This window comes from Zonotrichia albicollis, chromosome 5 (genome assembly GCF_047830755.1).
Source record: "Zonotrichia albicollis isolate bZonAlb1 chromosome 5, bZonAlb1.hap1, whole genome shotgun sequence".
NCBI lineage: Eukaryota > Metazoa > Chordata > Aves > Passeriformes > Passerellidae > Zonotrichia > Zonotrichia albicollis.
The window spans coordinates 53,626,201-53,654,144 of record NC_133823.1 but is presented as its reverse complement, the minus strand read 5'-3'; the positions used below and the strand labels follow the sequence as shown (position 1 = coordinate 53,654,144).

Sequence of the window (27,944 nt, the reverse complement as noted above, 5' to 3'; positions counted from 1 at the left end):
CTGACAGAAGAGTATCACTCCATCTGCAAGATTAAAATGCAACAGCTATGCAAAGTACTTTATTTCACAAGAAGTATGCAAACTGTTTATTTCACAAGTTTCACTTTGTCCTTTAGAACTCTAAATTTAGGATTGTTATTCACTTTCTTATTGAATATGGCCAGGATGTCCTCTTCTGTTTTGTGACGTTCACCAGCTACTGCATAATACTGAGCTATCACCTGCACAAGGACAGAGAAAAGGTTTTTAGTCTGTGAAGATAATTCCATTGTAAGCAATAATACATTTACATTACTGCATGAAAAGTGCCATGGAAGCTATTGTGCTATTATTCCTTTCCAGAACTAGCACTGAATTTCTTGTGTAATTCAGTAAGCAATAAAAAACCTGTCCTTCAGCTGACATTCTGTTAATTGATATCCCTCTAAAAATGTTGAACTTTTTGTTTATGCAATCCAGAATTTTCTGAGCTTCAGCATTACACAAATAAATTCACACAACCATAGGAGACTAAAAAAACCCATGTTGTACAGTACCTTTTTTCTCAGTTTCTTAATTGAAATTTCATTGTCTGGAGCCTGTTTCAGAACTGCTTTGATGGTTCCCTTCCAGTTGAATTTACCTAGGAAATAAATAGGTGGACAACACTGTTAGTGAAAGGAGGTATTCTGGGTCTTCTTCTCTACTAGTAACCAGCCATCAATCTCCTAATTTTGGAATCAGTTTGGCTACCACAACAGTTGTTAACTGACTGAACCTACAACAGGACGGTGTCTTAAGCATAAAAGTCATCAGCTGTTCCTGAATATAAAATGGAATACAGATGAAGAATCAACACAGTACTTGAACAACAGGGGTCACAATTGTTTTTACTTAACTCGTGCACTTCAGCCATTAAGCAGAAACTCTTAAATAACACAGGGATAGTTAAGATCCTGTCTCTTCACACTTAAATCACAAGCAGTCAAATTTGACCATACCACCTTCAGAGGTCATTAATTGGTAGTTTCCAAATAAACGATCTGTATGTTCAAACACAGTCAGAGCATGATAGGTGACAGGCAGAAGTAGGTTTATCTAAGCATAAACTAAGGTCCAACGTATCTGAAGTCCAATTTATGATTCACTGAGCAAAAACGGGGATATGAGATACCAAGAGGTCTAAGAGTTGTTACCCTTTTTGTTGTGCTGTCTAATGGGCATGGCAGCAGGGAAAGAGACCCACTGTGGTGAAACCTTAGTGTCCACTGGAATCAAGCACAGCCAAAGGCTGCCAGCACAGCACAAACAACAAATTAGAGAAGTAATTCATTATCAGGTGTTAATAATAGCAAAGGCTACTTACTCTGGAACAGATGTGCATGCTGAATATACACACATTCATGTATGCTGAGGCACAATTTATATCATGGCTTGCTACAGAAGCTGTGTTTATAGCATTGTGTCTTTTCCAGAGTAGTTTTGTAACAATCTAAATTGTTCCTTTAAAAATACCTTTATCTGTTCCCACATTTTCTTCATTGTCATTGACGTCTTCTGTTTCCATGTCTTCTGAAATGCTTTCAGTTTTCATTCTCTTTGTTTTGGTATGAGGTTCCTCTAGAGATGGAATTGGACAAAACATACACAAGAAAGATTTAAAATGAGAAATTCTGACATGACTTAAGTTTTTGTTCTTTTAACATGAGTTTATATTTGCAAAGTGGTTTAGGTTTTATAAAATAAATGTACAGTCATTGTTAAAAATAATCTAATTTGTATATCTTATGCACTACTTCAAAATTCTACTTAGGTAGTTTATTGAGCTGTGGAATTGAGAAAAAGCCTCTTCAAAACAAACATGAATATAAATTGTATGATGGATACCTTCTACATGTTTATGTTTGCGTTTCTTTACATTTGTTTCCTCTTCTGTTTCACTGTGATTGCCATTTCCATTTATTTCACATTCATCCTCCACACTCTCTTTTCCTTTTTTGGACTTTTTAATCTTTTTTACTTCTTCCTGGTTTTCCAATTTCAGATCTTTTTTCTCCTTCTTTTTATTCTTTTGTCTCTCTTCTTTTCGTTCCCTCTTATTCTTTTTTCTCTCAGTTTTTTCATCTGTAATTCCATTTTCTTCTGCCTTTGTATTTTCCCCAGTTTCTGCAGGCTGCTGCTCTTCCTTCTGTTGCGGTTTGTCTTGTTCCTTTTCATTTGAAGTCTTTTGTTGAAAGAAAGATAATTACAGTTTTCAAATGTGCTTTTTGACATTGCAACTTTCCTCTACTAGATCATTGGTAACTGTTCACAACACTGATATCCTGAAATAATTTCAATTGCTCACATATGATGTTACCAGTTACCTGAGAAGCAGCCCCAATGAACTAATGTGCCTGATGCTTTTAACTTAACAGACTAAATGCTAATGAACATCACAGGAGAAATATTATCTTACAATATATGTAATTCCTAGTTGAAGTAAGTGTCTACTGTGTTTTAAATTATTTGTTAAATGTAATTAAGGAAATGACAGCTCTTTAATTTACACAAACAAAACTACAGCACATTACAGCAAGATGCAGAACTTATTCCCAAATACACAGCCCTTGAGTAATAATCTCTTTTGCCATCCTGTCTTGGATGTGTCTGGGACAACAAACCATTATGACATGATGCTAAAAAAGGCATTCCTGCTTGAGAATTTCAATTAAGTATATACACTTCAAGGTATGTGTGGAGAGCCTAGTTCAAACATGGCTTAAAGAAAGAGGCCATGAAGGTACTCAGCTAAGGGAAAAATGAAAGGCAGCTGTAAAGCAGCAGTTCCCAGGCTTGATTCTGTAAATAATTAAGGTTCTCAGACACCTTTTATATAAACAACAAGATTCTCAGACCGTTTTCTCAAAAACAGGCAGATATCCTGTCCTTGGCTGCTCTGGGAACAGATGGCCGTTCTGGAAACAGATATAAAGGTTTTGAGAACTTTTCATATCATGGTGAGAACACTGATCTTGATTTCAACAAACAAACTTCAGGTATTGTAAACAAAAGGAGGAGCTGAAGTTTTCTCTACAGCCTATCGGGAGCTCAGATTTTGCAATATGCATGAAGTGAATTAACACTGTTATAAAAAGTGCCTGGTGGATCAATAAATCGGAGTCGATGCTGACCCAACAAAGGAGGGTCGTCTCCCTTCACTTCAACAGGTATGTATTACCAATCATATCTTAAGATCTTTTAAGATTTCTTAAAGGTGAATTGAAATGCTGTGTTATATATTTTATTTTAATGCTATGCGCTATGAACAGTAATTGTTTACATTTGTGTTTAAATAAAAGGTTTTTAGATTGAAGACCTTTTATAAATTAGTGTAAGTCAAGGGAAGTTGTATAAAGTCAGTATTAATGCTCCAGCAAAATAGTGTTCAGAATTTATGCTATGTTCCATCCTTTAGTAAATGTGCTTCTTTCTTTCCTGGCTCTTACATTTGGATTCCTCAGAAAACTGCAAATAAACTTAACTGGAATCATCGAATCAAAAAATACAAAGCATCATCAACAGGGGATAATGCCAAAGCTTTGCCTACACTCTTCCTCAAAAGAATTTGGGTGAAAGGGGGGAGAGCATCTTTACATCAGCTGAGAAATGAGCTTCTCCAACAGCTTTCAAGTAGCAGCAATAGATGCAAACAAACAACGCCCTACCAAAACATGCTTAACTATAATGAAATACCAAAGAATTAGGCACTAACAAAAGGTCAGTGACAAAAGAGTGAGGCCACAAGTCGGACAAAGGAACGGGAGGAACTTGCATCACAAACTGGAGGATTTCTCTCCCCACTAATGAATAGGTAAACTATGCGCTTGCAAATTTCTCACTCCAATACACATACATTTGAGACCAATAAACTCTGAAAGATGTCTTATTCCATCTTAGTGTGTGATAGAAGATTGGAACAAAGATAAAGGCAGAGCTTTTCCCTTTTTTTATAGTAGCATAAATTAGCCTTCTGATTATCATGGCACAATCGTGTCACCACATCCAAGTTTTCAATCACAGCCTACTCACCCATGAACAACTTCAGCAACAGTTCTGTGCTCCACAAATAAACAATTTAGTCGAGAAATATTACATCATAACATAATCTCCTGGAACTATGGGAGACAATGTTTCCACTAACATATACAAAGGGAGTCTGAAAGGTTTTCCTTCAAACATTTTGGAGTGCATTCCCGTTTTATAATGTACCTCCAGTTACACTTACATTTCTGGTTGCTTCTGAGAAAACACCCCACACCTGATCTTGCAAATTGCTGTCATTAATTCTCAAACTGTTCTTGATCCAATTCTGTGCATAGAAAAAACAATACTAAGTGAAAACATCCTCCGATTTTATTTCTTCATTACAATATAACTGGTTCTTGTTTTTTATTTTTCATTTAAGAATCAAATCACTGCTTTTGTCTAAGATCTGGTTAGAGGTTACTCCTATTAAATCTCTCAAGCCTCTTTGCTAAATTATTTTGTGTAATGTCTAGGAACTGTTAGGAGGCTACACCATATATCTCAATTGCCTCCCCAAGTGGTAAATATATACAAAAGATAATCCTGAAGCTTTTTGATACAAATGGCTATGTTAAGGTCCCACCAAATCTTCTGACCGTTCCCATGAGTTAAAACATTAATGCTCTGATCTTATTGATTTGTGTACTGGACATATGGTCACACTCCTAAATGGATACCTTGGCTTATTACAAGAAAGTATAATTTAAGCAAATAGCTCAATGCAAACATTTCAAAGTTGTTTGGGTTATTGCAGGTGTTCCTGGTGAAAATGAAAATATAGCAGTAAATTATGCTGTTCATGCTATCTGCAAGAGATAACTTTTAGAAATGTGGAATTCAATATTAAATGTAATGTAAAGATTTTTGCACTGCAATTAAAACCCTAGGAAATGTGTATTAGTAAATTGAAACAATTAACTGCAAAAACTTTTGATCTTCTACTGCAATGTATCTTATCAAAAAGAGAGGCTTCTGGAAAATACTAGTTTTCCTGCTCAGAACATTAATCCTGTAGGGAAACAGTCTAACCCTCAGCTTGCTAGCAGCAATTTCACCACAGCTCTATTAAGTTCTATTTGAGTGCTTTGGAAGCAAGACTGATCTTCTCTCAGCCTCACAATCTGAGGCAAAGAACAGAGAGGGGGGGAAAAAAAGGCCCATTTGTGAGTAATTCTTCACTTATCATAAAATTCTTTACACAGTAAATTCTCCACATCTGTAATTTACTTTAGTGAAGCATGCAGAGCAGGAGAGTGTCAGAATACTGAGTAACCCTCAAAACAGGACCTTGCCTTCAGGAAAAAAACAAAGACAAGGAAATAAGAAATCTTTAAAAGTATGTATAAGAATTTGAGTATTCAACAGAAATAGCAAATAGTAAAAAAAAAAAAAAGGTATTGAAAACAGAACAAACCTACATACAGAGATTAAGTTTAAAATGCAAGCCTCTGGCTTAATACCTAATTAAACTGGCAGACCAAGAGTCATTTTAAGCAAATTTTACAAACACTGCTTATTGGAAATTCAGTTATTACACAATCTATACAAATGCCCAACTAAGCAATTTGTCCCACCTTTGTTAAAAGAGAGTGGCATTCCCTAAAAAAGTCTATTTTTGTCTTCACTGCACAGATAACTGCAAATCTCTATTAAAACATACCTGAAACTTAACTTTTTTTCTTGGAATGTTATCAAAGGCACGTATTTGCTCCAGAATGTTCCGCACTTTGGGGCTTATGTTGGGCTTCTTCATTACCTCGTGAATTTTCTGAATGAAGAAAAACAGAACTAAATCAGCAAAGCAGCATAAGAATCAAATGGTACATGTCAGGTGTGCAAGTCTGAAATACACTGGGCAGAAATCACCCAGCACCTGAAGCTGGTATAGTCTGCTCATAGGAAATGCTCAAAAAAACATGAGAAAAACACTGACCTTTGGCTCTATCATAGCTCATTAAATATGTCAAAATTATCTATATAAACATTTATACCTATGTAGTAAGCAGAGGTAAGCAGGACTGCTCATCAGTGCTTTCTGATAAGTTACAAACTGTAATAAAAACATTTCCAACTGAAGTAACTGTATCACAGAAGGGATTCTTGCAGCATGAAAAAGACCTGCATTAAGAAAAGCAGCTTTTTGGTTTTGGAGTTAATTATGGAGAAAAATCAGGCTTACTTTTGATGCCACAGCTGACATGCATTTCTTCTGGCAGCAGTGCCAGCTTCAACAAGCATTTATCCCTATATGACAGCTCTGGATATTGCTGTGCTGTGGGTGTCAGCATGAGAGGAGAGAGGTCAGACCAGGGCCCCTTGAACAGCACTGCTACCCGTGGGGGACAAAGGCTCTGGGCTCCCCAGTTCTTAGAGAGTGCACCACTGGACACTGCAGAGCCTTCCTGTACTTCTGAACTCCTGGTGACTGAAAGGCTTGTGAATATGTTAAGACTCAGAAAAAGGTGACTGCTAATCCCTCATCCTTCAGTGTCAGAATTACTTGCTATTGAAGGAGGCTACCAATGCTCATAAGCACCAATACTCACATCACGCTGCCTTTACAAATGTCCTCAGTGTTCAATCTCAACAAGAGCACTCATCTCTGACTTTAATGGTATTCATCACATGCTTCAAGCATGCATGTAGCTGAGCACCTTCTTAGGATGTGTTCTACTTGATAGAAACAACAATTCCATGCATAAATGTGATCTAACTTACTACTAATGGGGTTTTAAATATGTGTTTGAGGTTCTTCCAAAACCTTTGAAGTAAAGCCATAAGAGGGTAGATTCTTGTGTAGGACAGAAAATATTTCTATCCATGCTGGAGCTTCTCCTGTTCAACATATTTACAAAATATCTGACAAGAGGACAGAAAATTTTCCCTATGATATGAAGCTATTTAGAATGAGAACTATGAGGATTCCAGAAAGATCTGAAGAAAATGAGTGATTAGGTAATAAAAAGGTGAAATGCCTTCAACACAAATTCACTCAAAACAAGAAGAAAGGGAAAATCTATCCTAATTTCACATCTAAAATGGCAGACTTTAGTTGACCATTGGAGCTTAGATACAGTATCTCAGGGTTAAAATAGGCAATTCCATGAAAATGCCAGCACAATGATCAGCAGCAGTGTAAAAAAAACAAACAAAAAAACCACCCAAGAGTAGGTTAACTGACCAATAATAGTTAGAAAGGAATAAAGCACACAGAAAACATAATTATGACACGTGGTAAATCTATGGTTCTCTTATATCTTGAACAGCATTTCACAAGCATACAGTAGAGTAGGAGATTTTAGAAAACCAAAGATCTAATTTACACATGAAGAACAACTGAGCAGGGTAGGATTTTTGAACCTTGAACAAAGAATATGAGATGAGGAGGAGTACCTGACAGAGGTCTACAAAAGCATAAAGGGCACGAAAGGGATTGACAACTACCAATGTCTCTTTGTATGCAGTTGGGAATGTTACACTAAACCAAACCATTAAGAGATAGATTCAAAACAAAAACCACATTTCTTAACAGGATAAACACAGACCTATCAAGGAAATGCCAGAAGACAGCTGGGGATATTGGTAAAAACAGATCTCTGGCTTGAGCCTGTACAGGTTCTTTTCTATCTTTGATAATTACAGACAATAGTTACTGTAGGTGCATACAGTATAAACCATACCTGAATCCACTCCTGCTGTTTAGCATCTCCTTTGCTAGCTTTGGCTTCAAAGCCTTTCCCACCATATTTCTGGTCTTCACTTACACACTTGATGTGTTCCTTATAGTCATCACCCCTGGGTAGAAGAGATTTTTAACCACAGGTCACTGGCATGCTTCACTCCTCAAACTATGCAACATTTAGCCAACCAACAAGCTAAAGTAATAGATTAATTAAATGAACAGATCATTTAAACCTTATTACTGTCAATGTTTAAATTATTAAAATGTGATGTGCTTAAAGTACATGCTTGTAGGACCACAGGCATTTCTGTCATGCTACAGCTTTCACTGAAAATTTCTGACTTGTATCTCTTGCATTCGTGACAAGAGTGAGCAAGTGAGTCTGCAGAGTGAGCAAGGTAATTTCCCACTCTTTACATACCAGAAATCCTTGCCACAATCCATGCAAGACAGGCACTGACAGTTTCTGCAGATGTTCACATGCTTTTCAACCTGTGCTTTCTTCACGGCTTCTCCACACGCATTGCACGTGAAAACCACCATGTTGGCGAGCGGTCAGGAGCCTCTTCCTTCCCACAGAAGAGCAACTCTAGGAATACAAGAATATTATCTTAATTCACAGCTTGAAAGAAGCACCTGGAGGGCCGAAGCGAAACACACCGTGCACCCACTGACGGCCAGGGTGAGCAGCGCGGTGCAGAACGTGCAAGAGTTCCTGCCACCCGATGCCCTCCGTGAGCGCAGGGGAGAGCAGTACCGGGAACCAGCAATCCCTGCATCCGCCACGCCAGCAGGGAACCGGTAACCCCCACACCCATCACCCGAACTCGGTAACCCCCGAACCCGGAACCGGTAACCCCCATACCCATCACCCGAACGGAGAAACCACCTGTAACTCCTGCACCGGGGACCCCCGTACCGCCCCCACGCCGATACGCGCAGGCGGCGTTCCCGGTCCCGCTCCCTTCCCCTGCGGGACCGCGCCGCTCCATCCCGCACCCCGCAGCTGCACACCGGTGTCGGCCGGGCCCCGCCGAGCGGTAACGCTGAGGGGTGACCGGGCCGCACGGCTTGGGAAGCCCGCCGTGGCCGCCAGCCGAGCTCCTGGGCGGCAGCAGCCGTGCCGTGCCGTGCCATGCTGTGCCGTTCCCGTTCTCCTCCCGCTCCCATTCCTCTTCCCCCGCACCTCAGCAGCGGCCGCCGCCGCCCCGCGGGGCACGTGCCTCACCGGCCCCTCCGGCCACGCCGCCCCGCGCCTGCGCTGCCGCCGCCCCGCGCACCGGAACGGGAAGGGGAGGGAGCGGCGGCGGAAGCGGCCGATGGCGGGGATGGAGCTGGGAGGTGGTCGGAGCCGGTAAGCGCTGGGCTGGGCAGGGCTGGCTCGGCTCCTGCCCCTAAGCCGCTGTCGCACCCGTGCCGGGCCGCGCCGCGTTCTCCCCCTCCCGGGGCAGTGTGTCCGTCGGCTCCTCCCGCCGCAGCCCCGGCCCCGGCCAGAGCCGGCCCGCAGTGAGGCAAAGCCTCCGTGCGGCACCTCCAGCCTGGGCTCACCTGGGCGAGGCTGAGCCGAGCTTGGCCATACATAGCGGCCGTGCCGGGGGTTCCCGCTCGGGAGCGGCTCCCCGTGCCCGCCGGCCCCGCGGGGAGACACGCACCTGATGGATGAGAGGCGCTTCGCTGTCAAAGAAATTGCAGGGTGCCGTGGTGGGAGATGTTCCCGGGGAAAGCAAATTGATGTGCTTTCTTTATTTTAAAGCCTGGTCAAAACATGCTAAGCATTAAGAGAGAAAAAGCACAATTAAATACCACCCCCCATCCCGTCCATGTAATACCAGAAACAGGGAATCGCAGAGTAAAACAGGATAAATTTATGTGAAACCCTTTTCGTTCATGAGATTTGAGAATGGGTTGACCACTATCTGGTCATGCTTAACAGAAGGTGGTTTTCCTAATTCATTCATTAGAATAGGAAGGTTTTCATCCGTCATTCATAGTTAGAAGACTAGAAATTCTGATTGCCCTTATAGTTGGAATTGTTATGTTTACAAGTGCACAGGGGAAACATTACATCCTTATTAGGGAAAAAAAATAAAAGGAAATATAGAATGCAATATACATGTGTTGTGTTGGAATGCAACTTGTCTTTTCAACCTGTTAAGAGGGGATTTTTTCATTTAGTTATTACATTGTATTAAAAACACTACTATGCCAATGTGTCTAATTAATCAGATCCATGGTGGAAATGTATGTAGCTGGAACAGCAACAAATGCCTGAAATAATACTAGTACTATATTCTCCCTTTGGAGTTTAGAGGCTGAAGAAACCGAGGTTTTCCTCTACAAATGCTACTGATTTTGTACATGTAATGTGTCTTTTGCATTAGAATCTAATTATTATGGGAGTTGTCTAAATTAGGGTGCATTTTTTGTGGTTATGGAGTCCAGTTTATTGGCAGCATCATTAGATTTTTGCAGAGGCTCTTTGTGGTAAGCAAATCTCTGTTAAAGTCAGTATTTCAAAAGTGTATGGCTGTGTATCTGTTGGTGAGCAATGCTGAGACTCCAGCCAGAAAAATGTCATTAGTGATCAAATTGCAGGTCTAAACTGAAGTCTGCTTCCTTTGAAAGCTAAAATAAATTGTTAAAAATGTCCTTAATATTTTAAATTAATTTTGCAATTTAATATTCACCTTAGGATTTTATTTCATTATAGGTAATTTAGGTGGTTTTCTAGCATGGACACTGTTGCTAGCCATAGCTGTCATCTTCTGCAGCAGCTACACGAACAGCGCATCCAGGGGCTTCTCTGTGACTGCATGCTGGTGGTCAAGGGTGTCTGCTTCAAAGCACACAAGAATGTGTTGGCTGCTTTCAGTCAATATTTCAGGTATGTGATAGAAAATTGTTCTCTTTAAAAAGTTAGCTAAATGCTGTTGGCTGAGGTTTTCTCTGAGAAGGGTGGTTTTTTCTGTTGGTCGCAGGAACTCTTGGGAGTATAAGGAAAAAGGGGAAATTGTTTGTCCAGAGATAAAATTGTGTCAAGTATTCACAGTATGCTCTTCTTGATTTACTTGCTTATAGTGCTTCATATAATAGGTTCTGGCATGGACCTGCATTCAGTATTTCTCCAGAAAAAGATAACTGCTTACAAGGAACATAGTAGAGTATATGAACAGAGCCAAATAATGGATAGAATTGATAAAACATTATCCATTTCCAAATAATGGGACTTGTTTGATCAGTCATATTCGAAATAAAATGTGCCAATATAGGTTATTGGTGAATCTCTGCTTACTCAGATTCTCAGAGACAACAACTGTGTTTTACAGGTGGCCCATTGCACCACATCACTGCTTTCTTACTCTTCTGTACTGCCCTCAATTGTGCCTCCAAATTTTGGAGGGTGCTGGCTCTCCCAGCTTAGTGTTTTATATTAGTTATGAGTAAGCTGTTAGATCTGGCAGGTTTTAGACCTTGTTCTTTGAAACATCTCTAAAGCTTGACTCCTAATTCATTTGTAAGAAACCTACTTTATTTTATGACCAGAGAAGAAAGATGAAAGGTTCCTTTTTCTCCTTTAGTGCTGTGCTGCTGCTGAAGTGCAATTATGCTCAAAGACCAAATTTTTAAAGTAGTTAAAAAGAGCTAAGAGCTCAGCTCCTATTAAAATTCAATAGGATATAAGTGACTAATTAATTTAAGCTCTCAACACAGATCTGTTCATTATAGTTCTGGTTTTAATTTAGATAGGATGGTCTAGATTTATGAAGGAATTTGGATGTGGGCACTGGCTTCAGAGTATCCCCTGCATTTCTGAAGTTTCAGTGTAGATTCACATTTTGTTAAGATTTAGAGCTCATTGATACCATGCCCTCCTTTAACCAAACCCAAATCTGAGATTTAGCCCACAAAGGGGAACCATTAAGTTTGGGGCATTTTTTAGTGTAGGAAAGTAACTACATAAGAGTGACCTGACCCCATTTATATGTCATTGTTTTCTGTGAGATATCAGGATTTTCATGGGTCCAGAGTTTTTTACTGAGAGAGAGTATGAGCCCACTTAATCTAGGACTGCTTGTGCATGTGAAGAACTACATCTCTGATGCTGAGATTAGTTTCCATCAAATAGTAAGAACTTTTGTGAATTTATTCATTTTAAGGATTCAGTGACAATGCAGCAGGTATTGGTTTTACTGCTGTTTTAGGATTATGTACTTGTACTTTTCATTATTCTTTTGCTTGGTTCTTATCCAGTACCAGCAAAAGTATCTTTTTTGATAGGAGAAAATAAATTGAAAATAATGCCATCTTCTTGTTTAATATTGCCATCCTCTTGTGAATTTGTGGAGAAAGAACTAGTGGTAAGACCTTTGATAGGCTTACTGATGGAGTTCAACGGACAAACTCAGTTGCCAGAGGAGAAGAGTTTAGCTGACTTTGAGATCTGTCTTCTCCATTTTGCTAGAAAATTTATATCCTTTTTAATCTCCCACGATGAAAGGAGAAAAACCATTCTGAGTCAACCAGTTCTGCAAATGTCCATAAATACACCACTGCACCTCATATGTGATGAACAGTGGATAAGAAACCATAAGTAAAGGGTGTTACGTGAAGACATTAAAAAATACAGAATTAAAGTTAGATAAAGGATCATTTACTTTGATTTATACTTCAAGTTCACTAATGTAGGACTAATATATAAGACAAATCATTGAGCAGTTTTGAGGAATTCATCACCAAAAACAGAGTAATCTTTAGAGTACAAACTTGTTTCATACCAAGCAGCCTATTTGAGATTTATGTATGTTTTTCTTATTGTAGTGTTTGCGAATTATTTGTGCTTGTATTTGAATATTTGCCTTATTTTATCAGGACCCTTTTCCAGAATTCTTCAGGCCAGAAGAATGATGTGTTTCATTTGGACATCAAAAACGTAGGTGGCATAGGCCAGATCCTGGACTTCATGTACACCTCCCACCTGGACCTTAGTCAGGACAATGTACAAGCTATGCTGGACATTGCACAGTGCCTCCAAGTGCAAAATGTGCTGAACATTTGCCACACCTTTCTAAAGTCTTCCACAGTTGTGGAGCAGGCAGCCAGCATGCCATGCAACAGTGTGTTTTCACTGCAGAACACTCTGGGTGCAGATACCAGCTGTGCTGGGGATGCCTATGGGACAAACCTATTGCCTGAGTGCTCAGCTGACAGACAGACTAACAAAGGCTTGGCTGAGCAGAACTCGCAGTCTGTGAATCTGCACACCCCATCAGGTGATGGACACAAACCACCACAGGATTCCTTAGATGGCAGCTGCACAGAGCTGCCATTTAAACAACCAAATTATTACTATAAACTGCGCAACTTCTACAGCAAACAGTTCTACAAACAAAACGCTTGCTCTGATCACGAGAGAGGAGCAGAACCAGCCTTTTCTTACAGCACATCCACGGAAATAAACACAGTGCAGAGTAATTCTTGCACTGTCAATCACTCTGAGTGTATTCTGGAAACCTCTGAGCATTTACCATCAAACTTCCTGGTTCAGTCTGCAAATGAAGCTGCTCCAGACCAAAATGCAGAGAGCACGGTTGTGCAGCCCACCAGACAGATGCGGCTGAAAAAGGCAGTGCACCTCAAAAAGTTAAATTTCCTAAGATCTCAGAAATCAGCAGAGCAGCCCCCTGAGCAGCCCCAAAGAGATGACAGTAGAATAACAGAAGTAATTGAACCTGTAAATGAAAGTGCCACAGACACAACAGATGTTAGAGTTACTGATGAAAAAGAAGCTGAAGATTTAATGAATTCAGAGAATTTTGAACAGACTGTTGAAATGGAAAGATCTCAAGGTCCTTTGGAACAAGAAGGACAATCACAGACTCTTCAGTCACAGAAACAATATACTTGTGAGTTATGTGGGAAGGCTTTCAAACATCCAAGCAATTTGGAGCTACATAAAAGGTCTCATACAGGTACAGTTATCAGTTACTTGGTCTGCAGACCAAATATTTCAGTTACACAGAATATCTTGCAATGTCTTTTGATTCAGAGGTGCTGGTTAAGGGTCTACTTTCAAAAGGCTGTGGTTTTATTTTGTTGTTTTGTTTTTGGTTTTTTTTAATGGATACTCTTACAGAAATAAAGAACTGTAATACCGAGTTTTGCTGGGAGTTGTAGAAAAGATTTCTATGTATTTGAGGCTTTGGGTGCTTTTTCAAAGAACATCGTGTGAATTTGATGAAAATGAAATTTCAATGAAAATTTTGTTTTTGTCCTGCATTTAGATGAGTCATTTCTAGTCAGTTTGTCAGGTGGCCCAGATGTTTGAGCCAGATGACAACAAAAGGTGCAAACAAATAAATGGTACTATAAGTGTACTAGAATATGTCTGTTCTCTCTGGTCATATATTCATTGTAAGATGCAAATAATTGGGGCTTGGTAGTAATTTTTTCTTAAACTGTATAAATATGCCTTATAACAACTTTAATTGTGTTTACCTACAGAATAAGGCTCTTGCAGGCTGCAGAGTAAATGGGAATTTTGAATTAATGTACTTTGTTTTAAAAACTCACAGGTAATATTTTTAAACCTAACATAGATTTATTTCTAAGTATCTTTTTATTCTAGTGAAAACAAGCCTTAGTTTAACTGCAAATTATTTAATTTGTCTGTTCAATTTAATGACCGTGTCCTTTTATTAGATATGCTTCTTTAGAAGAGGTTTTAAAAATTACCTTGGCTAGGCAGGTAACACCATTGATTCAAATTACTCCTGGTTAAGCTGTTGAATAGTTTTTGTTTTTCTTTTTCCCTGTATTAAATATACAAATGCATCTCTCTCAATCTTGTCTAATAAACATAATTTTGAAATGATCATGTATTGGTACTTTGACACTAAATATGAAACTCTGTTAGCAGACATTAATTTATTTTGTCAACTGATCCTTAGAATTAAAAGTTTCTTCTATTTTATTAATGGAAAAATCTTCCCAGAACCTGAAAATATGAACATTTTGCATTAGCTTCCTGAAGTTTTCAATTGTTAGCTTTAACTGCTTCTATATGTTCATGTTGCTGAGACTTTTTCTAAAATTTGTTCTCCTGTGGAAGACTTGCATATGTCTGTTACTCAGATCCTCTTTTTGCCTTGTATTTTTTTGAATCTTATCTGGTTTGACCTGGTATCATCAGGTCTATTTTAATATCCTAGATTTTCAGGAAAACAGATGATCAGATAGAAGACAAGAGCATCTAGAAAAGTCCCAGCTAACTGCAGTCACGTGTTAGTTTATGCTAGAGAGACCCCAGCATTCAGGAGTTCTCAGCTGCTTTTCACACACCATCTTCTTCCAGTAGTTTTCAAAAATTCCAAACTTGAATGCTAGTTAATAAAGCATTAGCATTCTTCTATGGATGTGCTAAGATGACAAAAGTGTAAGAGCCTAAGTTTAACAAATACCAAGCACATCAAAGGATGGAAAAACTGAAGAAAAGATATGACTAGAAATGCCTGTTTGCTTCCTTCTTATTTTTGGGAATTACTCCCTGTTATTTGCCTGTTATTCATGTTAATTCTTTTTTTAAAATACCCAACTAGTGCAAAAAGAGTGTTTGGGAAGTTGCAGTGGATGGTGAGTAGGATGTTGATATTGGAAAGACCTGTAGCAGAAGGTACAGGGCACGTCTGTGTTGTTACTGTTAGGTACACTGGTAGTTAAGTAATATAAGTGTATGCTAAAAGCCATTTCTATGCATCTGCCACTTCAGAAAGGATAGCAGATTTCTAGCTATCAATTTTATTTAAAAACATTAATTTTCTAGAGCTAAGCAGAAGGGTTAGCAGGCATTTAAGTCTTACAGAGCTCACTGAAAGCCCTCCCAGTACAGCTTTCTGAAGAGACGGAGGAAGCTGATATGGACATGTCACAGTGGCAAACCTTTTTTTAACCCAAAAATGACAATTCTTTCAACACAAGTGCTGTGGTGGTCTGGTTGTCAAGAAAAAGCACGTGTGAAATTCTCTGCCCCTGAACACTAGGAACTACTAAAGAATTTACAGGTTAGCATGGGTGCACTGATGAGCTTTCTGTGTGAAGGCAGCCAAACTGTGTTCAACAGTCATTGTGCTGGCATGTCTGACTGTTTTATTTGCATTATTATCATGGACATTTAAAGGAATCTCTGAACAGAGCTTACTGCACTGACTTTGGTTGATTTTGACTGAATGTTATAATTTGTTCTTTATTATTATATTGACTTGTCTGAAAAAAAGGAAGCAAGTCTATCTCTTTTATATAGACCATACCTGTCCAGAAACATCCAGTGGTTTTGTTGGGGTATTTTATGTATTTTCAGGCAACATCTCAAAAGAGCAACCCAAAACAAACTTGGGCCCACGGAAAGAACTCTTGGCAGGATGGAATGCAGCAGGAGCAGAGTAGCACTGCCATGTAATACAATACATTGTTGATCTTCAGCCTTTTCATTCTGAGTTTTGCTTAAGCAACTTCCAGCATTCCTTGCCTTAGTGAGTACAGCTCCTCACCTTTGTGATCTCATGAGGAGCACCACTTCTGCCTCCATGCCTTTCTCCTCGGGAGCTGACACAACACTGCTCTGATCACTGTTGTGTACTTTATCTTCACCTCTTCTTGCAGAATGTTGAACAAGAAGGGATGAAACAGAAGGTAGAAAGCACATGGCAGCTGAAGGTTAAAAGTAAAGTCCCTGCATTAAGCACTGTCTAAATTGTATTTAGTTACTACTTTTCCCCAGTTTTTCTCTATTGCTGTTGATCCAGCCGTGTATCCCACTATTGTGTACTTTGTCTTCTTGCAGGATGTTGAACAAGAAGGATGCAATCCTGGTGTTCTCAGATGAGGTTTTTGGTTTGGAATTTATTGACAGTTGTAGAATCATAGACTAATTTAGATTGCCTTGGGTCTCCTGAGGTAATCTGCTCCAGGTTCCTGCTCAAGGCACATCAAATTAGATCGGATTGTTTTCCTCATGACCTTGTGTAGTGAACATTTTGGACATCTCCAGAGACAGTTTCCACAACCTCTCCAGACAATCACTCCCAGTGTCTGACCACCCTCATGGGGTAAAATATTATTTTCATGTATCTAATTGGAATTTGTCATGGTCAAACTTGCATCTGTTGCCTCTTTTCCTAAGACTGTATACCAGCAACAACCTGCTTGCATCTGCCCTCCCAAGCCTGTAGCCAGCAGTAAGATTTCCTGTGTGCCTTCTTTTCTTAAGGCTCCAGATATGGTCTTACCAGTGACAGGCAGAGAAGAAGAATCTTCAGTTTATTAGCTGCACTCTTACTAATACACCCTCAGGTCCAGTGAGGCTAATTGCCTCTGAGCAATAGGTTACTTGATAAGCCCAGTGGTTTGGAGTTCTATGCAAGTGCAAAATTGTTGTCCAAAAAGTAATTTGATGTTTCTTTTTCTAAAAACCCCTGTTTGTTTTATTTTTATCTTGTGGGGAGGAAACCTCTAATTCTTTGTACATCAGTACAGTTAGAATGAGGCTGCATGCAGCCTACAATAATTGTTTGGAGAAATTTGAGCCTCCAATTCCTCCCCTCTCCCTCTAGTCATTTCAGAGTGGATTCCTGTTCAGATACTATTCTTTTGGTCTCCAGTGACTTCTTTTTTGTGTAGGTAATTTCTGCAAAAATTGCTTGCTATTGTTTTTTTATCCTCCATTTCATATTATCTTGATGCTTTTATGGCTTTCAGAATCCTTCCCAGTTGCTACAGATCTGGCTCCCTGTTGGTTTCATTTACATTTGTGTTGTCAGCTTCAGAATTTTTAGTATTTTGCAAGTTTAAAATCGTAATGAAATCAAGCCTCAGGGCTCTTCAGAGTTGAGTGACTTTATGGTTGATTTACTGGTTTCATAATTTTTATCTTTAATTGAAAGAAAGCTTTAATAAAACTGCAAGATTTCCATTCTTCATTAAGCGGACAAAGTAGGTAAAGCCTCAAGCTGTCAGACTAACTGCAAGGTTGCAATCTGTGAAGCAACATAACTGTGTGTTTACTCTGTGTTTTAAATCTAAAGAGAATTGCATTGAGTCCTTGATCGTAAAATACGTTGGAAGAACTTCATCTGTATTTGGCAGGAGGAAAGGGAAATGGAATTCCCACACCTGGATGTGGTAGATGTTGCTTGTAACATTTCCAAGGATGGAGGAAAAATATTGATGTAAAGAATACTTAATGGAAGAGAAGCCAAGAGGTGTTCTGTAAAGTCAGGAAAATTAAAGTTAAAGAAGTAAATAAAAGTCTTTGTACAGATTTTTTTAATCATGATCAAGATGAAATGCACTTTTTTCCCTTTGGAAATATTCTGTTTTCAAAATCATATGGATTTACACTGGTTTTGTTGCCCTGCACATGTGCCCTGCACAAATGTCCTTTAAATGTGCAGTTAGACTCATGAAAGATGATAATAAGTGTGACTGCCATTGAATGAATGGAATTTGACCATCATTTTTGGTTTTAAAATTCTAAAAGATGAATTCTAAAATTTTATCAACAGTATAAAAACTAGGAAACGAGGAACTAAGCAGGAGGAATTGAAAAACACCTAAATGAAGTATTATAGAGGAGAAAAAGTTTTTACAAAAACATATTTGTCTTAAATTAACAGCAAGAGAATTGTTGTACAGTCACATTCTAGATTGAGAGTCAAGTTATTTTGGAAAGCTAAAGTGGGCTGCATCAGTTTTTACTAAAGTTGCTAATCTGTTTTTAGAGATTCAATGATAACAGTTTTACATGTATAAATTCAGAATTTTGGAGCAAAATACTTGGTACTTCAGGTACTTCTATATAGGATGAGAATTTGAAGGCAAATATATATATTTTCTGGAACTGAATGGCTATGTGCTGAGCAGACATATATGGTAGACATTAAAACCAGGAAACACAATTCTTCCAAATTAGCTTCCCTTTATTCCTCCTTCTTTTTAAGAATGTGTCTCTGTGCAAGTGAAAAAACAAGTGCCCTTCCCATCTCTGTTGTTGCTGGGCCTTGTCTTCTATTCTGTTTTTCCTGGTGTTATGATACTCCTTTCATTTAGAATCAAAAGTATTTTTAAAATATTAAAACCTGCACCCATTCATATCAAAACTCTTCTACTTGTTTTGAAAGATAAATTCTAAGCAAGTCTGCCTTACAAACTCAGGGGTAAAAGCTGTATTTCCCTTTTGAATTTCCCCTTAAATAGATGGGTAAGTATCCTTTTGGGGATATTTTTTACTCTTACATTAAATGTTTTAAAAGGAAGTGTACCAATTTTAAACATTTCTGTTCCACTGCAACTATTAGAATTATTACTATGTTTCTTCTTTTAGGTGAGAAACCTTTTGAATGTAACATTTGTGGGAAACACTTCTCACAGGTGGGAATATTTTATATATTATGGTACTTACACTTGAAATGCATCTCTGTGTTGATTCTAAAAGTCTTGGGTTTAAGATTAGATTTTTTTTTGTTCAAAGAGACAATTCACTCTAGGGATAAATTATTAAAATGTCTTATATGAAAAAACCATGTTGAATGTTTTAGATGTCTTTGATTTTGTCTGCTCTCAGTAGATGTGTCATGTATTTTACATTCAAATGAATGTTTAAGTATACAGAGCCACAGCCATATTTGAAATACGAAGAACATTAATTTCCAAACTGTTCTTTTGCTTTATGCTTAAAGGTATGTTGTGAATAGCATTTTTAGTGTCTGAAAAAAGTGCAGATTCAAGTTTTATGTAATGTTGTATTCACAATACAGTTTCATCTTCCTAAATGGCATAAATGATTAAGTAGATTTGAGTCAGATAAAAAGAATTTGTATCCATATACGTGGGCTCAGTTTCTTTCAGTGAGAAACAAACCGCTACCTGTTGGAAGTGACAAAGCTCAGCTATGATTTAAAAAAAAACTTCTTGTGAAATTCCGTACTTACATACAGGGCCTAAGCTTTAGCTGCTTTATTTGCCCTCCAGTGTTTGTTTCCTATTCTGGGTGCAACAATTAATTTGTATTTCTACAAGGTTGGTCCCTAGTTGTCTCACATTTCCAAAATGTCTATTTCCTTTCTGATTTTGTGGTTGAGAGGTGCACATGTAAGAACAGCAGACAATAAACAGGTGCATATTTTTATACTAAGATTACATAATTATGGTTGAATAGCCTTGGCATTTCTTATGGGTGATGGTTTAAGAATTAGAGCTGTGTGCTTTTAGCCTACCCACCCACCACTGGTTGTGCTGCTCTTGCTTCAGTTTCACAGCCCACCATGGGCCTTGTGTGACCCAGGAATCTGATGCCTTTGTGTCCTACACCTCGTTGCCAAATATGAATATAAGACTGCATCCAGTGAACAATACTGTTTCATTATGCTTATTGGGCAATTTTCAGCAAAACTGGGCATGATTTTTTTTAGGCAAAGACCAGCATTTTCATTCATTTTGATGGCTGAACTTCTAGCTATTAAAAGAAAAACATGGATATTTCTAATTCCATTAAAAGTACTTTTGGCAAATAGAGTGGTATTTTGTACTACTACAGTGGGGGAAGAGGTGGGAAGTGTCACACAGTGTTTGACAGGCATGACAGACTCCTCATGCAGTGTGCTTTGCTCCTCTTTAATTACAGAAACAAACAAAACCCCTGACAAAGCTGGAAATTTCTGCCTTTTAATTAAACCCTCCCACACAGCTTCCCTTCCCTTCCTGTGACCTGGCTGGCCTGAAGGGGCAGGCAGATACATGTCAATCCCTACACAGAGCCAGAGCACTCAGCCTCTGGGCTGCAGCTCTTTCTCTGCTCATAGAGGGGTCTGAGCTACTTGCTTTTGAGTCCTGCAAATAGGATTCCACTAACCAGAAAGTAAGATGCAAGGATAATTACTATCTACTTTTTGCTTAAAATACCGTCTCCAATCTTGTCCTTTATCTCCTCTGTCTGCAGGCACAGAAATAGAAACACTTTTCTTATTTAAGCCTTCATGTTCTGTGCCTGTGAGACAGTGCAGCTGTTGGGCCTGGTGGGATGTCTGCCCCTGCTGAATGTAGCTGATGGGCTGTGTGTTGGAGTGTGGAGCAGAAAATGAAAGTAGGGGAAATTGATGTGGGAACTCATAGTTGGGAACAAACAGCCTTAAAAGTATTTGATTTTTGAGAAAAACATTCCTATTTTACTTCCAAGCCTTCATCTTCCCTTATTGCTTGTACACAGCTTGTTGTGATGTGAGCCCTCTCTGGCAGGTGATCCAGGATATTGTGTTTCACCTCCTCCTGCAGAGATTCTTTTGGGGGCCCACCTCCATAAGGTGCTTCACTTTGAAAGCTTGCCATTTACAAAAGGACTAAGTCTGGTCCAAATTTAGGAGGAAGTCTATGCAGCCATTTCAAGGATTCTTCTGAACATCTTTTTTCTTTCATTGAAATGCAAGCAGAAATCCCCTTAGATTTTTTTCCATTGGGATGGCATGTGATGCTTTAACCAAGGTTGTGTGCCAGCTTTAAAGCTTAAGAAAGAATACAAGCTATTGATGTTTTTACCATTTTTTGTCTTAGCACAGATAGTAACAAGCTTTGCCCTCATTAGGAGGAAAGGACATATGCTTGTAATAAAGAAATGGATCTACTTGCTGCTTTCTGTAAAATGTTTTTATTCTTACTTTATATGCCTTTGTGGGAAATTGTTGTTGCACTTCAAATTCACCCTTTGTCTTTATCTTGAATAACTTTCAAATGCCCATGATAGGGTTTGTTTGTGACATGGATAGAAGTAAAAGTGCTTTTTTTCTGTATGTTTTTCTTAAATGCACTGTCATATAAAATCCCTTGTCTTTGAAAAGCAAAAATTATTCCATGATTCATCTTCTTCTTCCCCAGAAATAAGTACCTAATGCCTCTCTTTGAGTAGATTTCAGTATTAGAAAGTTTGGCCTTAGAAAACAGTTGTTCAGTCACACTGTTTGAAAAAGTGTACAGGGATTAAAGAAAGCTCTTTCAGGGTTCCCACACTGATCCATTCAATACTGCCCTCTGTGTGTGTGTGTGTGTGTGTGTGTGTGTGTGTGTGTGTGTGTGTGTGTGTGCTTGTAGTACTTGAGTTCTGGGATATTATACAGTCTGATTACAGTGATAGATCATAACAGGTAATTACTGTCTAAATGAGTCAGAAGGAGTTTGTCTGGGTCTAATTTTTACTGTGACTGATGAGGACATGATAATCTTTGCATCCCATATTTTCTTTCCCAATGTAAAGGACTTGATGTTTCCTTAGATAAATAAAAACCAGGCAATTAATCAACCAGAAAGGTTTAAAAACTGACTGTGGAAGTGTGCACCATCCACGTATGGAACATCTGCAGCTCTTCTACAAGGTGTGTGGTGTGCTTTGAGAGCTGGACTCAGTGGAGTAGCCATTGACAAGGACTAGTGGCTTTAAAACATTTCAAAAAAAGTTGGACTCAATAAGATTTTACCTAGTCATTGTCTGGCTGGCTGGCTAGACTAGCAACTAGGCTGATTTTTAGATAATTGAGAGAGGAAAGATATGTAATAAAATGGTTAGCAGTAGTCCCATTTGTTCTTTTCTGTACTTCCTATTCTGTTTTATTTAGATATGAGTAAATAATTTCAGGTTTGGAACATCTGAGTATTTTATGGATAGAAATGCTCACCCTATTCTTTTCTTTTTAACCACCTGGTAGGTGAATTCAGATATCCTTGTGTAACAATATTTTATTTGTAGGACAGGGAAAGTGAGACTGACATGAACCATATTGCTAGTAAGTTAGTAAGTTTTCTTTTTCACTGCATTCTAGATACTGTAATCTTCATTTATAATTGGATCTGCTTTCAATTATAGGTATTTCTTTTCTCTTAGCATTTGGTTTCAGGCTTCTTGTTTTTATTTTTTTCCCTATTTCTCTTCTTGTCAATGGATAATTGCATACATAAACAATTTGAAGTACATGGTAGTCTGTCTTTACTAGATAAGAATGCTTGAGTTCATACATGCTTTGTAGTCTTCACTGCCTTAGAAGTAGGAATAAAAAGCCAGTCTCATAGTTCCCATCATTATTTTTTGTATCTGTATACAGCAACAGGCAAGCTGAATTTAAATATTTAAATGTTTAAATTGCTCTCCCTTCAGGCAGGTAATCTCCAGACACATTTACGTCGACATTCTGGTGAGAAGCCATACATTTGTGAAATCTGTGGCAAAAGGTGAGTAGAATTGTTCATCTTAGTAAAGTTAACGTGAAAGAATTTCTTCATGTTTTCTGCTGATCTTCATGATAAACTATAAGCCAAGTACTAAGGCAGCATGCTGCTCAGTTCTGTTTAGAAGATACTGGTTTAAACATGTGCTGGTGGGATTAAAATACATAGATGTTTGCAGTTGACTTGTTGTAAGATAATCAGTGTCACCAGAGCTTGTGGTCTAAATTTTTTGTGTATTGGTATGTAGGTAAGAATAGCATGGAGTGTATTTTGTTGTGTTATATGTATTGTGTTGTATATTGTTTTGTGTATTTTGAATGGTGTGAGTCACAATAAATCATGTGGGTTTGTACCTTTCCCTCACATTTTTGTCATTATTTGGTGATACTTTCTTTTTTTACGTTTTATGAAATTCTGAAGTATGGGAAATTTGGCAAATTTAAGCAAAGCATTAAATGATTCTGCTAGCTAACAGGTGACAGAAAATACACAAATGCAGGAATAGCACAAAATACAGAATGAATTAGTAACATTAATGGTAAAAATATTTGGAGGTTTTTTCCTTGCATAAATTTAATTGGGCACTGTCAGTTTAAAAATGTTTTCTTAATTGCATCAGTTTATCTGTATTTTAGGTTGTAGTCCTTGTTCAGAACATCAGGCATTCATTCAAGCCAATTTCCATATGATAGTTTAGGGAAGTAAGGGCTTTATAAAGACACTGATTGGGTTTCTGTCTTGTGTTGCAGATTTGCTGCTTCTGGTGATGTTCAGCGTCATATAATTATTCATTCTGGAGAAAAACCTCACCTGTGTGATATCTGTGGCAGAGGTGTGTAAGAACCAAAGCTTCTGTCTCAGGCTTTTTGACTGAAAAGTGGGGAGTCATTTTAATCTCAGTCTGTCATATTTTTCTAGGTTTCAGTAACTTCAGTAATTTAAAGGAGCACAAAAAGACCCATACAGCAGATAAAGTATTCACCTGTGATGAATGTGGGAAGTCATTTAATATGCAAAGAAAATTGGTGAAGCACAGGATAAGGCACACTGGAGAGAGACCATACAGCTGTTCAGCTTGTGGTAAGGTTCATTGTGCATTGCTTGGCTGTGTCTTTGCTTTCCAAATGATGAGTAAAAGTTCCTTTGTCAGCAGAGTAACAATTAATCAAAACTATTTTAAGTTGAAATACCATGTTGTGAAAGTCAGTCACAAAATTTTCTCTTGCATGTTTCATAGTCTTTCATTTGGTGTAATAAACTCCTTTATTGTAAGTTTAAAAGAGAATTTCAGTTGAAAATTAGAGAAAGGAATTATGAAAGTAAGAGGAATCAACATTGTGTGTGTTTGCCAATGTGTTTGCTACAGAGCTGCTCAGAGTAGCTGCTTCAAAAATAGATTTCTTTTCAGAATAGTCCTTTTGATGGGAAGTTAAGTTTGATATCATTTGGCTATTGATGGAGTCTTATTTTTCCAGTTGCATACCATTTGATTTTAACTCCATTCACCCATAGAGTTTGATAATAACAACCTTGTGCTACTTTGCTTCAGCCTCTGGAATAAAATCAAAACATGATCAATATTTCATAACACTCATTTTCAAAATCTGTTAGGTAGGCCATACTGCCAAGAGACCTGAAAATGTCTTTTGATCAGGTACATCTTGATCTCATAGGTTACTTGGCATCCTGCACAGTTTGTTGGTGTTTTTTTGCCATTATGTGTTATTTTGACAGAATTTCATTCATGTTCTGAGGAACCAGCTTCACAGGAGGGTAGCTTCCTATGTTCAAATCCAGCTGCAGTATGTTTTATTTGCACTGTCTTAAGGCACAAGAAAAAGTCAATGCTGTCAGGAAGCCTTGCATCAGAATGAGGAAATAGATACACAGGATACAAAAGTAAAAACAGTTGTGTTGCTGCTATTAAACAGGCTTGTTTTCGTTTTGTCTTGTAGTGGTCTTCTGAATATTTTTTATTTGTGCAAAGAGGATCTGGTGAAGCATTAAGAAATCATTCACCCTATGCAAAACATCCAGATGTATTACTCCAGTAATTTTTAATCTTATCATAACTGTTTAATACCAGTGTCTGTTAAATGGTTCTGAAGAGAAATCTGTGCAGCAAAATAAAAAGTATGCTGCTGAAAATTGAGATTGCAGTTGTATTGGGCAGTCATTTAAAATGATTCATTTTAGATGGTCCTTGCAAAATAAATGAGATAAAAATTACTATTTTAAAGAATGTGAGGTGTCTTGATCTTGTGGCAGTTCTGGAAATTAATTATCTCTTTTTCTGCTTGTTTTCCTACACTTTGCCTTGGTTCAGCCTCAGACTCTTTTCTTAGCAATATGGTGATTGGGCTTATTTGAGTCTGTAGCTTTGAAGATAGACCAACAGTTGAATATTTTTCTGTGTTCTAATATTTACAGCAATAAAAAATTATAGTTCTCACACATTCTCTGGCCAGAATGTAAAAGAAGGACTGCTGCATTATGTTAGCCTAAAGTGAACAAAAAAGCTAACTTTGTCAGCAGTTTGAGTAGTTCCTTGGTAGTGAACAAACCATTTCTTTCTATGATGCAGCTCTCACTTGATGAATATATTTAGAAGCTTATCAGCATACTGTTTTTCCAGACAGACAAATTAAATTGATAGTTTAATTTATTTTTTTCTCTGTTAAGATTGAGACAAACTGAGAGCACTCACAGTTTTCAAGTACTAATGGATATTCCTGTCTCTGGAGACAAAAACTAAACCCATTCATTGGTAACACAAGTTAGAAAATCAGATCAAGAAGAAGAAACAAGTTAATGGAATTGTAAAAATAGATGGAACTTGTTTGAACCTGTTCTAGATAAGTGATGGGACATACAATACTTTCTTGCTTGATAGCTTTTGTAATTAAAATGTCAGAGCCCAGGAAATTCCCCTGACTGCCTTGGAGGACTTGAGACCCTGCCAGGGGGCTCGGAGACCTCGGCACAGAGCCCAAGACCACCTGTGCCTTTGATTTTGACCCATGGAAAAAATTACCAACCTTATCTGAGGATCTGCAAGCCACGACAGTTTGAGTAGCATGGTAGCAAATTTATCACAGGGTGAAAATGTAGAATGTTGGGTTTTTTGGAATGGGGGTTCAGGAGGCAAGATGGAGGAATCTGGGCATGTCCAGTCTTTCTCCTTCTTCTTCTTGGCCTCCATCTTCTGCTGTGATGGTGGCACTTTTGGATTGGTTTAGGGTAGAGACAAACTTTCTAACATAGGTGATAGGTATTGGGAAATTATTGTAAATTATGTACACCTAGTTTTTAGTGTAAAAGGCAACACTGCCTCCAAGGGTGGTGAACAGACCTCAGCAGGCCAGAGAAAGAATGTTATAGATAAGAAATAAAAAACCTTGAGAGCCAGAACAGAAGAATCCTGACTCCTTCTTCGCCTGCCGGGCTGGAGAAGGGACTTGTAGGTATCTCGGGGTCGCTCTGAGCAGCGGAAATCCCGAGACTGAAGCATGTGTACTCACTTGTGTTGAGGGCGGTGTGTGACCCTGTGCTGGTCCCTTGCAGGGAAGTGTTTTGCGGGCTCTGGTGACCTGCGGCGGCACGTGCGGACGCACACGGGCGAGAAGCCCTACACGTGCGAGACGTGCAACAAGTGCTTCACGCGCTCGGCCGTGCTGCGGCGGCACAGCAAGGTGCACTGCAGGGCCCTCGAGGAGCTCGGCCAGGGGATGCAAACGCCCGACCCGGACAAGTCCCAGAGCTCCGACTCCTTTGGCCCGGAGATGTCTGTCACATTGTTACCAGTGTCTGTTAAATTTCCCATTCATCCCGCTGGAAGCTCCCCTGAATTCGACAGTTCCGCGGATTCGTACTGTAAGCTGCGATCCATGATCCAGCACCACGACTCGGCAAACGCAGAGAAACTCGCCGTGGATTCTGGCAAAGCGCTGAAGGGCCAGGCCCAGCCGGCCCCCGCGGCGCCCCCAGCGTACGCTTACCCCGAGGTGGATGTGCCTGCGGCAGAGCAGCCCCTGCAGGCCGAAGGCATGGCCCTGGTCCGCCCCTCCGTGCCCGGCCTGGAGGCCGAGCCCCTGGGCAGCCGCGCCTCCTCTGCCGCCTACAAGAGCAACGAGGGCCCCTTCTTCTCCAGCATGACCCTCTGGGGCTTGGCCATGAAAACCCTGCAAAATGAAAGTGAGTTGGAGCAATGAGGGCTCAGCTGACTGTACCAAAACGTCTCAGAGGTGGTTCATGTGGCTGCAGTTGCACTGCAGCACAGAGAGTTTTTAGGCCAGGTGGCTTGGACACTGACAGGAATCGGAGTGCTCAGTCCCAGAACCACATGTAGGCTGCCTTTATTTATGCTGCTTCTCAGCAAAGTTTAAATGCACTGTTGGGGACCTTTGTTGTTCTGTGACTGCACTGTGTAGCCATGATTTACTAAAATTTGCCACCAACTAAATTTACCATTTAACTTGGAATTTTTTTACCTAAAAATTGACGAAAGGATGGCCAGTGTCTAAGTTCATGATATGGGTACAGCTCTAAGCATGGGTCATCAGAGCTGTGTGATGGTGTAGATATGACAGGAGGAAAATGCTTAACCAACCCCTAGTGAACCTGAGTTTCAGTAGTGGCTCTCTTACCAGTAGGGTTATGGGGTTACAGGACCTGAGTATTGTGACATTGAATTTAAATGTTAAATACTGGGCAATATTTGTGATAGTGCAAAGTAACTGTATATCTAGAAACTTTATTTTTTTACAATAAAAGCTTTTTTTTTAGTATTTTATAAACTGTTTTGCACAGCAGATTATTTGTAAAATGAAGGCGAAGATCAAGTTGTGAATAAAGAGAAATTGTTTTATACTGCTTGATGTATTTTGTCTTTCTAAGGATTTTCAGTAGTTCCATCTATTCCAGGTATCTTTGCAATGCTAAAGAGGGTGCCATCACA

At 39.0% G+C, this 27,944-nt stretch overlaps 2 protein-coding genes across 2 annotated transcripts; one reads left to right on the top strand and one right to left on the bottom strand.

Moving 5' to 3' along the window:
• Positions 1-26: 26 nt before the first annotated feature.
• Positions 27-9,040, bottom strand: LYAR (Ly1 antibody reactive). The gene is made up of 9 exons (XM_005485755.4): positions 8,916-9,040; positions 8,151-8,318; positions 7,728-7,842; positions 5,708-5,815; positions 4,247-4,330; positions 1,867-2,203; positions 1,495-1,599; positions 537-622; positions 27-221 (listed from the first exon to the last, which is right to left on the bottom strand). The coding sequence occupies exons 2-9, from the start codon at positions 8,270-8,272 to the stop codon at positions 87-89; spliced, it is 1,092 nt and encodes a 363-aa protein (XP_005485812.1). The 5' UTR covers positions 8,273-8,318; positions 8,916-9,040; the 3' UTR covers positions 27-86.
• ZBTB49 (zinc finger and BTB domain containing 49) lies at positions 8,982-27,856 on the top strand. The gene is made up of 8 exons (XM_005485754.4): positions 8,982-9,083; positions 10,440-10,613; positions 12,599-13,698; positions 19,104-19,150; positions 22,917-22,990; positions 23,737-23,819; positions 23,906-24,067; positions 26,552-27,856. The coding sequence occupies exons 2-8, from the start codon at positions 10,462-10,464 to the stop codon at positions 27,196-27,198; spliced, it is 2,265 nt and encodes a 754-aa protein (XP_005485811.2). The 5' UTR covers positions 8,982-9,083; positions 10,440-10,461; the 3' UTR covers positions 27,199-27,856.
• Positions 27,857-27,944: the final 88 nt, after the last annotated feature.

Bases quoted from the DNA above. Each gene is read 5' to 3' on its own strand.
- LYAR (XM_005485755.4), bottom strand. From the start codon at position 8,272: ATGGTGGTTTTCACGTGCAATGCGTGTGGAGAAGCCGTGAAGAAAGCA. The intron at 7,843-8,150 runs GTATGTAAAGAG...TCTTCTACCCAG, and splicing joins GATTGTGGCAAGGATTTCTG to GGGTGATGACTATAAGGAAC. The intron at 2,204-4,246 runs GTAAGTGTAACT...TTTCAACAAAAG, and splicing joins TCTCAGAAGCAACCAGAAAT to ACTTCAAATGAAAAGGAACA.
- ZBTB49 (XM_005485754.4), top strand. From the start codon at position 10,462: ATGGACACTGTTGCTAGCCATAGCTGTCATCTTCTGCAGCAGCTACAC. The intron at 19,151-22,916 runs GTGGGAATATTT...CTCTCCCTTCAG, and splicing joins GTGGGAAACACTTCTCACAG to GCAGGTAATCTCCAGACACA. The intron at 22,991-23,736 runs GTGAGTAGAATT...CTTGTGTTGCAG, and splicing joins TGTGAAATCTGTGGCAAAAG to ATTTGCTGCTTCTGGTGATG.